The sequence below is a fragment of the Oryzias latipes genome, chromosome 4, assembly GCF_053564925.1.
Source record: "Oryzias latipes strain Hd-rR chromosome 4, Olatipes_Hd-rR_3.1".
Classification (NCBI taxonomy): Eukaryota; Metazoa; Chordata; class Actinopteri; order Beloniformes; family Adrianichthyidae; genus Oryzias; species Oryzias latipes.
The window spans coordinates 20,034,633-20,047,264 of NC_136240.1; the positions used below are offsets into that span (position 1 = coordinate 20,034,633).

Here is a 12,632-nt window from a genome sequence, read left to right on the forward strand (position 1 = left end):
TTTTTTTGGTTAAACCAGGTTTTGTTTATTAGAAACCCCATCAACAGTGAGAAAATCCTCGCAAGGCGTGGCTATGAAACCATTTATCAATAATTTATCTAATGAAACAACATTTTTATAATATTACATCTAGAAATTGCAGAAAATTAAAAACTTCTAGGGGAAAAACTGAACTTCTCTAAATAGAATCTTATTCACTCACAACATTTCAGGCAAAAAAACGAAACAGAAATATTCTAACTGTTGATTAGTTTATGCAAGAAAAGACAGTTAACGGAGGTTTAAATGTCAGAAATTTCAGTATCTTTTCAATGCAAAGAATAATAATAAATTTGAGAACAAAAATACTATACTTGATGGACAATTAATCCATTTTGTGAATGGGATTACTGGTATTCTTTGAGCCAGCAGATGGCCACAGCCCCATTTCCTTTAGGATGCTTTCCTCAAACATCTTGAAGTCATTGTACTTTTTCAGCTCCTGTTCTTCAGCGGTGGACACGGATTTAATTGATCTGCTGGGTTCCTGTGCAGAAAAATCCCATGAGAAACAACTACAACCATGGAGCTACAGAAAAATACTTTACCACACGAAGGTCTTCAAATATGTCCTGTTACAGTAATGTCTTCACTTTGAAGAAGAGGGAAAGCAGAAGGATGTTTTGCCTGAACAGTGGCAAAGAGTTGGTTGAGCAATCACCAAACTTTTGCAGTTTATGTGGCCACAAGTTTAAAGGAATATCTGTCGGAACATAAACGACGCTTAATAACTTCCAGTTGAAAAAGGGGGAACAAAAGTCCTCATCCAATCAGTGATGCCCATAATAACTACCTTTTCTGGTTTCTTATTTAGTTTGATTCTTTTTAACAATTCATTTGAATTCTTGAAATTATTTATGTTTTCTAAAACACGTCATTTTATTATATTTAATTTTTCTGGAATTTGTTTTTGTTTTTTAAAAATAACATTTTGGTTTCAATAATGTTGTTTTGCTTTCTAAAATGTAATGTTGTTTAGTATTTATTGTTTTGCTTTTTTAATTGACTTGATGTTAATATGTTTTTTGCATGAAGTTGTTTTTTTATTTGATTTACACTTCAAGGTACCATATGAAAGACTGGTAAATGTGTTTTTTTCTGTTTATTCTAATTATTCAAATGTACACCAAAAAATTAAATTTAGTGTCTCAGATATTCAAATGTTGTTTAAGACCATCGAAAAGGAAGTAGCAGAAATGTTGCTCTTCTTAAAAGTGGACTTTTATCTTCATGAATTGCTGCAGAAATGCAGTCTGGTATGAAGCTGATCTGCTTACGCTTCTTCAAACAACATACTCCATACTCTGTGGACTTTAGCTCAGAAGGGTCACTTGGAGGGATACTACAGTCTATAAACACGGAAGTGGGATTTTTGGCAATGTTGGTAAGAACCAGGCCCTGCTGGAAAATAAAATGAGCATGTCTACAGAGGTGGGCAGCAGAGGGCTGCTTGGAATGTTCTAAAACGAGGGTCTCCCTAAATGACATGGAAGCTCAAAACCTCTTTTTTAAAAGCTACATTAAGTATTCTCTTTTTTTGCTGAGCACACTTGCAAAATTGTCTTACTTCTGGTCAAAAAAACTAAATTTCCAACAAGGAAACGTTGATATCATTAGCCACATATATAAAATCTCTTTTCTTCTGATCAGAGACTGAGACTGACGTAGTGATGGAGTGCAGAATCCTGGCTGTAACTCATGCTTTTGGTCTCATGTATCTCTTTTTTTTATTGTCTGTTTTCACATCGTCTGTGGACCGCAGGGAGAGTTTTTAGCTCAACAATAATAACTGCTGCTTACCACGTTTTTCTGTTCTGGTTTCTCTGCCACCTTCTTCTCTTTGGACCAGAGTTTTTCCTTATCTTGCCAAAACCTCAAATAGTCTGTCTCCATTTCAAAGTATTTTTCCATGCGTGAGAGCTGCAAAAAAATAAAGGAGAATATTGGTTCTTTGTGATTTTGTCATTGATGACAGTTTTTCATGTTGCTATGACATAAAACCTCATGGATCTATGACTTGTAATGATAAATGTTGTGATAGTTGCTGCTACAGCTCTGTACATTTAAATTTTGGCTCTAAAACCAATGCCCAGGAACGTCCGTGTGGACTTCAAAGCTCAAGGTGGGAAGCCCTCTTTAAGGTGGTGGAAAGGAAAATTAAAACTGGCATTTGCAAATAAACTAAGACTCATTTTTCCTGCATGTCAAAGAGCCAAACCCCTGTTAGGACTGAACAAGTCTGGTGCGAATGAGTGAATATTTGGGTCGTCTTACCTCATTCTTGGAAGGATGGTAGAGTGTCCTTAAAATCTCAAAGATGCGGAGACTTCCAAGGTCATTTGTCACGGCGAGGAAATGCTTCCTTACTAGAGGGTACAAAGCAATTAAATATCATGGGGCTCATGGTTAGAAACCATAACTAGAAACGTGGGTCTGTACAAAGAGGACGCTGAAAGCGCAGCCTTCAGTGCACCACAGTTAATGCTGAAATGTCAGGGGGTCTCTACCAAGTGTCCAATTTGATGAAGCATGCATTTGGACTGTGGAGAAAGCCTATGCATGCACGAGGAGAAGATGCAAACTTCTCACAGAAAGGACCCAGCTGGTGTTGAACCAGGAACCTCTCCCTGTGAGGCGAGAGTGCTAACCACCATGCTACTGTGCAGCCATCCATTGATAAAGGCAAGTACAGTGTAGTTTCAAGGCTCAATTTAATAAACAATGCTTTTTTCCTGTTCATGACGACTGTGTGGGCACATATTTGGGGTATGGTTATTTGATAGGCTAGAGTAAACAGAGCTCCAAACTTTTGGAGGGACCTAAAGTCCAGTTCAGGCTTCATTTTTCACCATGAAGAATTCTATAGCGAGTGTCAGAGGTTATTCATCCTGTTAGGACTGTCTGTAGTCTACCAACAGTTTAAGCTTACTGCTATCCCTTAAGCAAAACCTGTGAAAAACTATGTAACATCTCTAATATTTGTGCACCTGTTACCATGAAATCATGCATATTCACTTTGCTTTATATTAAAAACTGGAGTCATGCCTTCCAACTGAAGAAAGCATGTATGCAGTACTGAGAGGATGGAAACTCACAGGACATAGCCCAGGGTTTGAGGCAGGTGATCCTGGAGCTGGTGATATGCATCTGGACATGCACAGGTTTGACGCCGTTTTCTAGCAGGTTCCACACTTCCAAGCAGCCGTTGGCTTTCCCGATGAAGAACACAGCGGGCCGTGACAAGGACCAACATCCCATGGTGATTTCATCCCCGCTCCACTGAGACTTGACCAGGGGGCCTTCCTGTTGCAGCATGAAGCAAGTTTGAATCTATTATGTAATGTTCACACTGCCTTCACCAATGGACATTCAAGCATTTTCAATGAGAAGTCTATGTATGTGCGCTTATATGTACGCTTTGGGCTTACCCACCTGCCTACACGTTGCCACGCACATTTTTAAGTCCTTTTTTTGGCTTTATGTACAAAACACTCGGTCATTGAACGCACGTTGAGAGTTAAACTAGTTGAACTTTGACCAATCAGGGACTCGGTTTAAGAAGTGACGTATGGATAACGTCCTTTTTAATTCACAGAAGTACAAACCATTTCACTTCAACATTTCGCACCAAGCCTCTTCCAACTGTTGATACATACGCAATTGTTGGGGAGTGACAGTCAAGTGTGAACACCATAATGCTAAAAGCGTATTCAAGAATCCATGATGTGAGCGTTCTTGAATGTGCAACATTTATCTGTCAGCTTGGTTTGTTTCTTAAAGAAAAGTCTAACTTCAACCTTTCTAGATATAAAGCTTTCTCTCTTTTTTGACATTCAAACTGCATCTGTTTTGAATGAACAATACATCTTAAATCAATTGAAAAATGTAAACATCCTTTCATATTTGTTACCGTAACGCCCTCTTTCCAGATAGCAAAGTGCAAGGGTCCTGATGTCAAAATAATGTCCTGGAAAAAGGGGGATCTCTGCACTGTGTTCACCATCATCAGATGAGCTCTCACGCAGACGAGCGGCTTTGGACCTGTGAGAAACAAGACACCGCTTTCCCAGCATTCATCTCAAGAGACATCAGAAGCTCTCCTGTGGTCAAGGAAGAGCCTAAAGATTTCACAAAAACGTCTGACGCAAACTGCAATCCAAACATCCTAAGATGGAAAACTAGAAACTGTTACCAGATAAAAAATATTATACTACTTCTGTTAACAATGACAGAGAAAAAGCACTCACTGAACTGCTGCCCAGACTCATCCTTTCCCACTTTCCAGTCAATGTAAATGATCTCCCCATCCTGCCAGTAAAAATGCAAATATGGTATTAAAACCAGAGCACGAAACCGTAAAATAACCCTGCTCCTCCTTCTCGGGTGACGGGTCAGGGTTATTGACCAATGAACTGACAACAGTATTTCTTTATCAAGTAAAATCCTTTACAAAACCTCAGTTCCTGCGTAGAACCTTGTGTTCACATCTTCCAAAACCCTCATTTCATTGGCTGGAGGTATTCTGAGCTGACTGTAGTCTGGCTGGTTCTCTGAAAGCTCCTTTGCTGTTGACAGGATTGAAGAGAAATCGTGTTTGGACAGACAAATCCTTTTTTACTTGAAAAATAAATTGCAGGTCCACAGCTGACGTCTTTCACCGATGCATTACTGCCAAAATCAGGAACATCCTGTGTTGGAGTGATGCAGAAAAAACATCTCACGCAGTTTGTTATTTCAAGGCTGAAGTGAAAGAATCCTACGTCCAAAATGGTTTTGTTGAAAGTCTTTGAATGATCCAGAATTCTGCAGCAAAAGTTCAAATGGAGGAAACAAAACAAAAACGTTTTTGATTTCTGCTGGATGAAACATCTGGTTATACTGCTACACAATTAGTTTGATTTTTTAATGGTTGCCCTCAACAGAACAATAATTTGTGAACAAATAAAAAAGTTACAATTACAGCAGTTTGACTGAAAACATTCTGAGCTGATTATATCTTCAAATTATGCGATTTTTTACCCCGAAAATGTTTTTTTCCTCTTTTTGCCTGAAGAGCCCTGATTTTACCCATTTTTAGCATTTTCACAATATAATTATCTTTGAAACATGTCAAAGTAAGGAAACCGGGAGAACTTGCTCCTGCCAAAATAAAGGGTTAAAGTAAGGAAACAGTGACACTGATTCAGTCCGTACTGTAACCTTAGACAAAATGGAAGCAAAGGGAGGGAAGAGGAAATGATAAAGCAGCCAGAGGGGGAATAAAAAGGAGAATGTAAAAAAAAAAAGAAAGTAGTGAGAGTAATGGAGACAAGACGGACAAGGCGTAAAGGATGAAGGTGCTTAGATAACCTGGGCAGGTAGAATCGTTTCCATGACAAAAGCTCGACTGTCTGTCAGGGACAGTGCGTCTTTGTCTCTTCGCGGTCCTTCATCTAGCAACTCCTGAAGGTCAGATCAGATAACCCAATCACACATCTTCTGAATCCACTTTGTTCCACTTAAGATGTGCGTGACGGCACGGCCCAGATGATGCCCAGCCGCATCCACAAAGATCTCTTTTTAGCACGGTGTGATGACGCTAAACTGTCCCCTAATTTCAACGGTCCTGATGTGGGTAATTATGTAAAGTGAAGATGAAATGACAGCAGCATCTGATCTGACAAGCAAAATGCTAAACACATTCAATATGAGTCAGACATCAGACCAAAATATGAACCAAAAGGGATTTTTTATTAAAACCCTAATAAGGGACTGTGGTTAATTCTATAAACATCCAGCCACCAGAGCTTTGTATACAGACGCCGGACAAAGACAGGCCTCTTTGTGAGCAGCCAGGTCACACATGGTCATCCTCTCCTTCTCCAAAAGTCCGAGCAGCATATTGCAAACAGCTGACAGTCGGCTAGCTCTGAGCTCCGCAACTATGAAGGCCTTGTTTTGGAAGTACGGTATTACTCAGATGGGGTTGTTTGAAACCAAAGACCAAAGACGGGAACAGGGGGCCTGAATGAGCTCTGCACCGCTGATCACTGTGCTTGACAATGCAAAACAAAATGTCAAGAATCCAAACCTGCCATTTATTAAAAAATAACAAATAAAAGGATAGCAACTCACACAAAGCTGTCACATAGATCAGATAGTAACGTTAATCTTCAACAGACAGTCCCCATGTCATGATCACAAGTCAAGATGCCCCACATGCCGCCGTGAGTTCCCACCTGTGTTCCTGTGGCAGGTGCACAGATCCATGCTAAACTTCACAGGAACATGTTCATCACTGAAATCCATCTTCAGCAGAAGGAGAAGGAGGGTCAACAAATAAACATGACTAGAAATATATCCAAAATTCAAAATATTTGAAGAATTTTCTTTGAATGAACAAATATTCTTCTTTTAAGAAAAAAATGTCTAGTCACTAAGACATGTTTTGTCAAACTAAGATTATTTTACTATTGAAAAATTTACTTAATAAGATTATTTTTCTTGCAAGACAGAAAAAAAGGGTCTGTTTACTTCAGGATTCCGTTTTTGCAGTGTTAACATTACTCCATATCAATTTTAACATCTGAAAAATATTTGTTTTTCTTCAAAATGTTTAGAGTAATGCTGTTATCACTTTAAAAATGTAATTGCATGAATCACATTAACAGCTAACTTGCTTTACTGATGGAAGCCTGACAAAAATAGTGAATAGACCTTGAACAGAGGTTTCCATGTGGACCTCAGGTGTTTGAAGGGTTGAGGGACACTCCAGCTTGTCCCTGTGGTCCTCTGGTCCACTTCCTGCTTCGTAGCTGCCAGTGGCTGCTCTGGAACTGTTGGCACTCTCAAGTCCCAAAACATAATGGTGCTTTGAAGCGGGAGTAAAACATACACAGTATTTAGTCAAACATGCCTTCAAACAGAAACACTTAAGAAAGTCCTATTCTGCATTTTTACTATAATGTATCATCGGTTCTGAACTCATCTGAATTATTTTCATTCATACAGAATTCACAATGGCTTTATTGTGAATTATTACAAAGTCATCATAAAGTGTAAAGAAGAAAAAGAAGAAAACAACAACCCAAATTTAGGTTTTACTTTTGGATTTAATGGTAAAACAAAGTGTGTCATTTGGGTGGGAAAGGTGGGTTTGATTAACAGCACCCGGTACTCATGTTTAAATCTGAAACAATAGGCTGCATCTGCCACCAAGAAAGGGTTGACAGAGCAACGCTGTCTGCTCCTGCTCTCCAAACATCATACTTTTACCCGGTATGTTTGTGAAAAACAGTCCGTTCTGAACTAGTAACGATACCAATCCAGAATTTGTTCAGTACATACCCATCAAGGCCACAGGTGACGATCTGAACAGAAATGTTGGATGTGTTCTCCACAGGCACACCTGCTGAACTTACCTTACCAGAGAAAAAAGTGGATCAACTCAACACACCTGACATTTAGTGATGCTAAAGCTTGACATTAGTAATTTAGTGGCTTTTCTTTTCTCAGGATGAACAAAAGCAGATCTAAAGATATATGAAGATGAGAGACCAATCATAAAATAAAATTACTCTCCTAATAAAATGTATTAAATCAGAGTATGACCAATGGATGTCATTCATGCCTCTATAACTGCAAGTGTTGTTTGTTATTTCTATTCTTTTTCAATAATACAGCAAACACTTGAGTTCAAGTATTGTACTTTAAGTGGAAATTAGTGCAGTAATAAATCAGGACATTTTTTATTGGGAATAACAATATTATAAAGAAACTTTTTAAAGTATGAACAACTGTAACTTTTCTATTTGCAAAAGTATTGACAGTTTTTATTGATGGTAAGACTTTCCACTTTTAACTTGTCGTCCTAAGTGTTCATTATTTCGCAAAGGGGTTCCTTTTTGAGGGTAAACATTTGGACAAATTAATAAATTTGTGGAGAAAAGTATTTAACATTTCGGTACAAAAATAGCACTTTTGATTGCTATAAAATAAGCTTAGACTTCAAATAATGGAAATTGGGCAGATCAATACTGTTAGGCTCTTAGCTTTTCGGGTTAATTTACCTGAACTGATGGCAGCAGCCAATGGATATCAGTGATCCTGGCTTTGTGGGTGGCTTTTATATCAGACATGGCGGAGAAGTCCACAGTGGGAGTCCCCGCTTTCTTCTCATCAAAGTTCTGGAAGGAATGTAACCACAAAAGGTTAATTTTGTACGGTTTCAATACATACGCTTTCATAATTAAGTCATCTTCATCATTCAGAAGATGAAAAAAACAAGATCTCAAAGACATAAATCCAAAAGAGTGATCTCAAATTACCACTTCCAACAAGTCAAACTTTTTACCACAGATGTTTTAAAATGTCACAGTTGATACATTTAGTCTATTTGTCTGGTAAAACAGTAACAGGTGGATGTGGAGCACAGACCTAACATGAATCTACATCTAAAACAAAGCTTGTCCACATAACAGTACCACTCTTCACACACACAACTGATTTATCAAGAACAAGCCATGGTGGTGGTGGGAAGGGGACTTGTGTAACAGCTGGCAAATGGGAGCTGTTGCTGTTGACTCTGGGGAATTAAGAGCAAACAAGAACAAATGACTGAGGGCGTAGAGGGCGGGGGCGAAGCAGAAAAGGAGAATAAGAACGCCAGGAGAAAGATGGAGACAGCTGCTCCACTGTGGAGGCAATAAAAAAAAACGCACAAAGCAAACGCAGGCTGCATAATAGAGGCGCACTGTACCTGTCTGTTTAAAGACAGTGGTCGGGTGGAAAGTGTCAACAGATGATAAGACACTTTTAGGGTTGGGAGTTCAAACAGGGACGTTACCTTACTCAATCATTTGTTTGCTTTAGAGTTATCCCAGATGTGGAGCCCAAATGGGTAAAAATGTGTACTTTAAAAAAGCATTTTGCACATGTGTGGATCAAGTTGTGACGGGCTGGAAAAGCATCATTGAGTAACTACATTCTCTTCTAATGAAAGAGTGAAGATGAGAACCCAGAAGGAACCATATCATCATCCAACTGGGTTACACAACACCTCTGAAGCTGTTTTGACATTCTTGACACTGAGGTGTTTGAATAATATTTAGCTTTACTCAACTGACATCACTGGATGTCAGTTGAGTAAAAGTAAAGTATTAGAAATGCAAAAAAATAAAAATAAAAAACAGATTTAAAATATCATTTACCTTTGCAGGATTTTTCCAACATAGGAAACTAGATATGGATACTTACAAATGTGTCTTTATTGTCTGAGGAATGTGTCCCGCTGGGCTGGGTACCCTGTAAGCACGTGACGTAAGCCGAGATGTCCCACAGCACAACCTGAGACAACAGCAGTTTAACAAACCAGTGACACCAAAGAAATATTTGAGCCACCTGAGAAATATTCGGAATGTTGTTTGAATGCAGGGGAAGAAATGTGAAAGGAAAAAAAACGACAATCGAAAAAGCATGATAAAAGTAACAGGGTTGACTGCCAAAAACAAAAACCAGGAGATGCAGTGGACTTTGACGTTCTCACCTGTCCGTTTATGCAGCCACCAGCAATGACATTTGGATTTGAGGGGCAGAACTCGAAGCATAAAATGTCCCCAGGGCTTCTCAGCAGCAACTACCAAAAGAAAAGAAAAAAACAGGAAAATCACATAGAAAATATTAAACTTCTATCATAAATATTTTTTTTATTTAATTTGAACAAACTACATTTATAACTAACTTTATTGTGATTTTCTTCCATAAAAGGTTTAACTATGGTGAGCTAAGCTGGCCACAGGTGGAGCTACAGTCTGGAGAAGGGTGTGTCTGCTGTGCTGCTTCGGAGTACAACAACGATCACACCGCCCTCGGAAAGTGGGTTCAAGTGACTGCTTTCAATGTTCAATGAAAAGTTCATGAAAACAGGTGTAAAAGTGCGTTTTAGGCTTCAAAACTCTCGCTTTCGCATGTAACTATGTAGGTTTATATGATTGTTTTGGGACTCTTTGAATCTTTGAACCAGGTCAAATTTTGACCAATCAGGGCCTCTGACTTGGTAGTGACAAATGGATGACGTCCCCCCTTAATTCAACCACATAGACCACATAGAACCACATAGGATAAATGCACATTCAAGAATGTGTTTTTAGTGCGTTCTAAAGCACACATCACATCCCCACTATGAATGTAGCATGACATGATAAAACCTTGAATTTAACAAGATTATCAAGAACTCGTCAGTTTTTGTTTGTTTGTTTTGATCTTTGATTGCAGTGGATGCAGTTTATCTTTTATGGACTGAAATGTTCCCATGAAAGTTTTTATTGGTTGTTTTTTTCTTTGTGGAAGATGACATAATAAAGTAAACTTCATAGAGGGTGGCCGTGGTGCAGAGATACAGCAGTCAACCTTTGATGGGTAAACTGCAAGTTTGGTTCCCGCCTTGTGTCAAAGACACAGAACCCCACATCACTCCTGGTGGTCATAGGTTGGTGCCAGTGTTCAGCAGCAGAGTGTGAATGTGTGTGTGTGAATGGGGGAATGGGACTGTGACTGTAAAGAGCTTTGGGCTTTCAAGTAAGGTAGGAAAGCGTGATAAAAGTAAATGCCATTTACCATTTGCTGCTGAAAACCCCCCAAATATTCTGTATTTATTTTGTATTCGTTACAAATGTTGTGTACAAGCCTGTTTTTTTTTTAATGGAGGTTTAACCAAATATAGATAACTTTAAAGTACAGCAATGTGTAACTGGAGACACTGTAAAACCATTTCACCTAAAAGTGAAAAGCAACTCAAGCTCAGGCTCAAAATTACAGCTGGCTTATAAATATTGGGGCGGCTGTGGTGCAGCGGTAGGGCGGTCAACCTCTGATTGGAATATTGCTGGCTCGATTCCCGCCCATGTGTGGAAGTGTCCCTGGGCAAGGCACCGAACCACATCTTGCTTCTGGTGAAAGGTTGGCGCCAGCGCCCGGCAGCGGAGCCGCCATCAGTGTGTGAATGTGTGTGTGAATGGGGGAACGGGACTGTGACTGTAAAGCGCCTTGGGCCTTCGAGGAAGGTAGAAAAGCGCTTTATAAGAATACGCCATTTACCATTTATCTCCCTCTGCTCCCATGTGTGTTTCAGTACATGGAGAGGATGGCAGACCCCACCCCACAAGGAGTGTATAAACTAAAAACAGGCAGCAGGAAGTGAGAAGGTCGACCAAGAAGAACAGAGCTGCCATCAATGTACACCTAAAATAAGTATTTTAGCCTCATAAAGTGAGATGTGAGTACTGTTTTTAAGAAATGTTAATGGATAAAAAACGTCACAGAGAGATAAAAGAAACTGGTCCACCCTTTGTTCCCTGCCCTTACAAACACTAAACGGATGGTCTCTTTCTCTCCTTCTTTCTGTTTATTGATTGGGTGCTCGGGTTTAATCAATAGGGTCACTCAAATTTTCCTTCGTGGAGCTCGATCTGCAACGAGATGAGCATATCTTTCACGACGCTTGCTGAGAAAGCATGGATCGGATGAAGGTGGGAGGAGAGGCAGTGAGGCGTCTCTGCTTTCATGCAGCTTTTTGCTCTCATCTCACCTGGGAATTAGTGGGGAAGGAGAAGCTGTAGACGACAATGTAAGAAGGTCGGGAGCCAAACACGGCAGAGTCGATCAACTCTTCCCCCTTTTTCGTTGTCAAAGCCACAGCTATCACACCTGTCGCATCAAGAGACACAAGGTTTCAAGCTGGAGTAAATATAATCAGCACAATGATGTGTTCTGTTGGGTTCAATCCTGATGCAACCAACACGTTTTTCACTTAAGAAATATTACAGAATGTATGTCTCTGGACTGAAAGGTCTGAAAGGTCATGATTCACCAGGGATGGTTGGATGCCAGTTCACGCAGCTGATTTTCCTGTCTTTGGTGTGCATTTTGTCTGTGAAGCCCTTGTGAAAAACCAGCAGGTCAGACGTCTGTCCTGGGAGGTCGCCAGCATCGGCTGCTGTCCCCAGAGCCTCAAAATCATCAACAAACACGTCTCCAATCTCCTGCTGTTGAAGGGCACACAACACCCTACAGAAAAAAAAACAATCAAACCACAAATAAAAGTTAGTGATGCAAAGCAGAACACTTCTCCCTCCCTGAGTTCTTGTTGATTATTCACTTCTTACCTCAAAACCAAGCACACTAAACACGACTTTGGAGAGTGTGAGATCATAGAGCAGTTTCTCGTAATGATCTCACACTTTCTCACAGCAATAAAAGCTAAAATGTACTGGACTGCTCTTTTACTTCTAAACTGCCTATAGTACTTCACAGTCTGCTTTGAGAACATAACAACGCTCCTTTAGCTGCACTAGCAGACACGTTTCTTTTGTGGTTTTGGTGCTTTTTTGGTTGAATGTTGTGTCTCAGCTTGTTACCACAATAAAAAAAAAATCCTAAAGAAGAAATTCAGTGGATATACAGAAGTTTTACCTGGGGATCACTGACTTGGAAAAGTTCTTCAGACTCTCGCTCTGAATGATGGCTTCTTTTTCCTCCTGGCTGAATTCTTGAGGACTGTACTGAGTAAAGTCGTTCTTCTTAGGCTTCCTGCAAAAACAGAAAAAAAAGATACGTTA

General features: G+C 39.6%; 1 protein-coding gene across 4 annotated transcripts in view; it reads right to left on the reverse strand.

Moving 5' to 3' along the window:
- Positions 1 to 12,632, reverse strand: part of dnai3 (dynein axonemal intermediate chain 3) — a 17,026-nt gene continuing 4,394 nt past the window's right edge. For all 4 annotated transcript variants that reach the window (XM_023954340.2, XM_023954341.2, XM_078946624.1 and 1 more), the window contains exons 7-22: positions 12,487 to 12,603; positions 11,885 to 12,081; positions 11,603 to 11,721; positions 9,563 to 9,652; positions 9,274 to 9,363; positions 8,088 to 8,204; positions 7,366 to 7,439; positions 6,736 to 6,889; positions 6,258 to 6,327; positions 4,495 to 4,604; positions 4,287 to 4,347; positions 3,950 to 4,080; positions 3,135 to 3,342; positions 2,314 to 2,405; positions 1,840 to 1,959; positions 1 to 526 (exon numbers count right to left, since the gene is read on the reverse strand). In XM_023954340.2, coding sequence (XP_023810108.1) covers positions 365 to 526; positions 1,840 to 1,959; positions 2,314 to 2,405; positions 3,135 to 3,342; positions 3,950 to 4,080; positions 4,287 to 4,347; positions 4,495 to 4,604; positions 6,258 to 6,327; positions 6,736 to 6,889; positions 7,366 to 7,439; positions 8,088 to 8,204; positions 9,274 to 9,363; positions 9,563 to 9,652; positions 11,603 to 11,721; positions 11,885 to 12,081; positions 12,487 to 12,603 — 1,912 coding nt within the window. In that variant the 3' untranslated portion in view covers positions 1 to 364. The remainder of the gene's footprint in view (positions 527 to 1,839; positions 1,960 to 2,313; positions 2,406 to 3,134; positions 3,343 to 3,949; positions 4,081 to 4,286; positions 4,348 to 4,494; positions 4,605 to 6,257; positions 6,328 to 6,735; positions 6,890 to 7,365; positions 7,440 to 8,087; positions 8,205 to 9,273; positions 9,364 to 9,562; positions 9,653 to 11,602; positions 11,722 to 11,884; positions 12,082 to 12,486; positions 12,604 to 12,632) is intronic.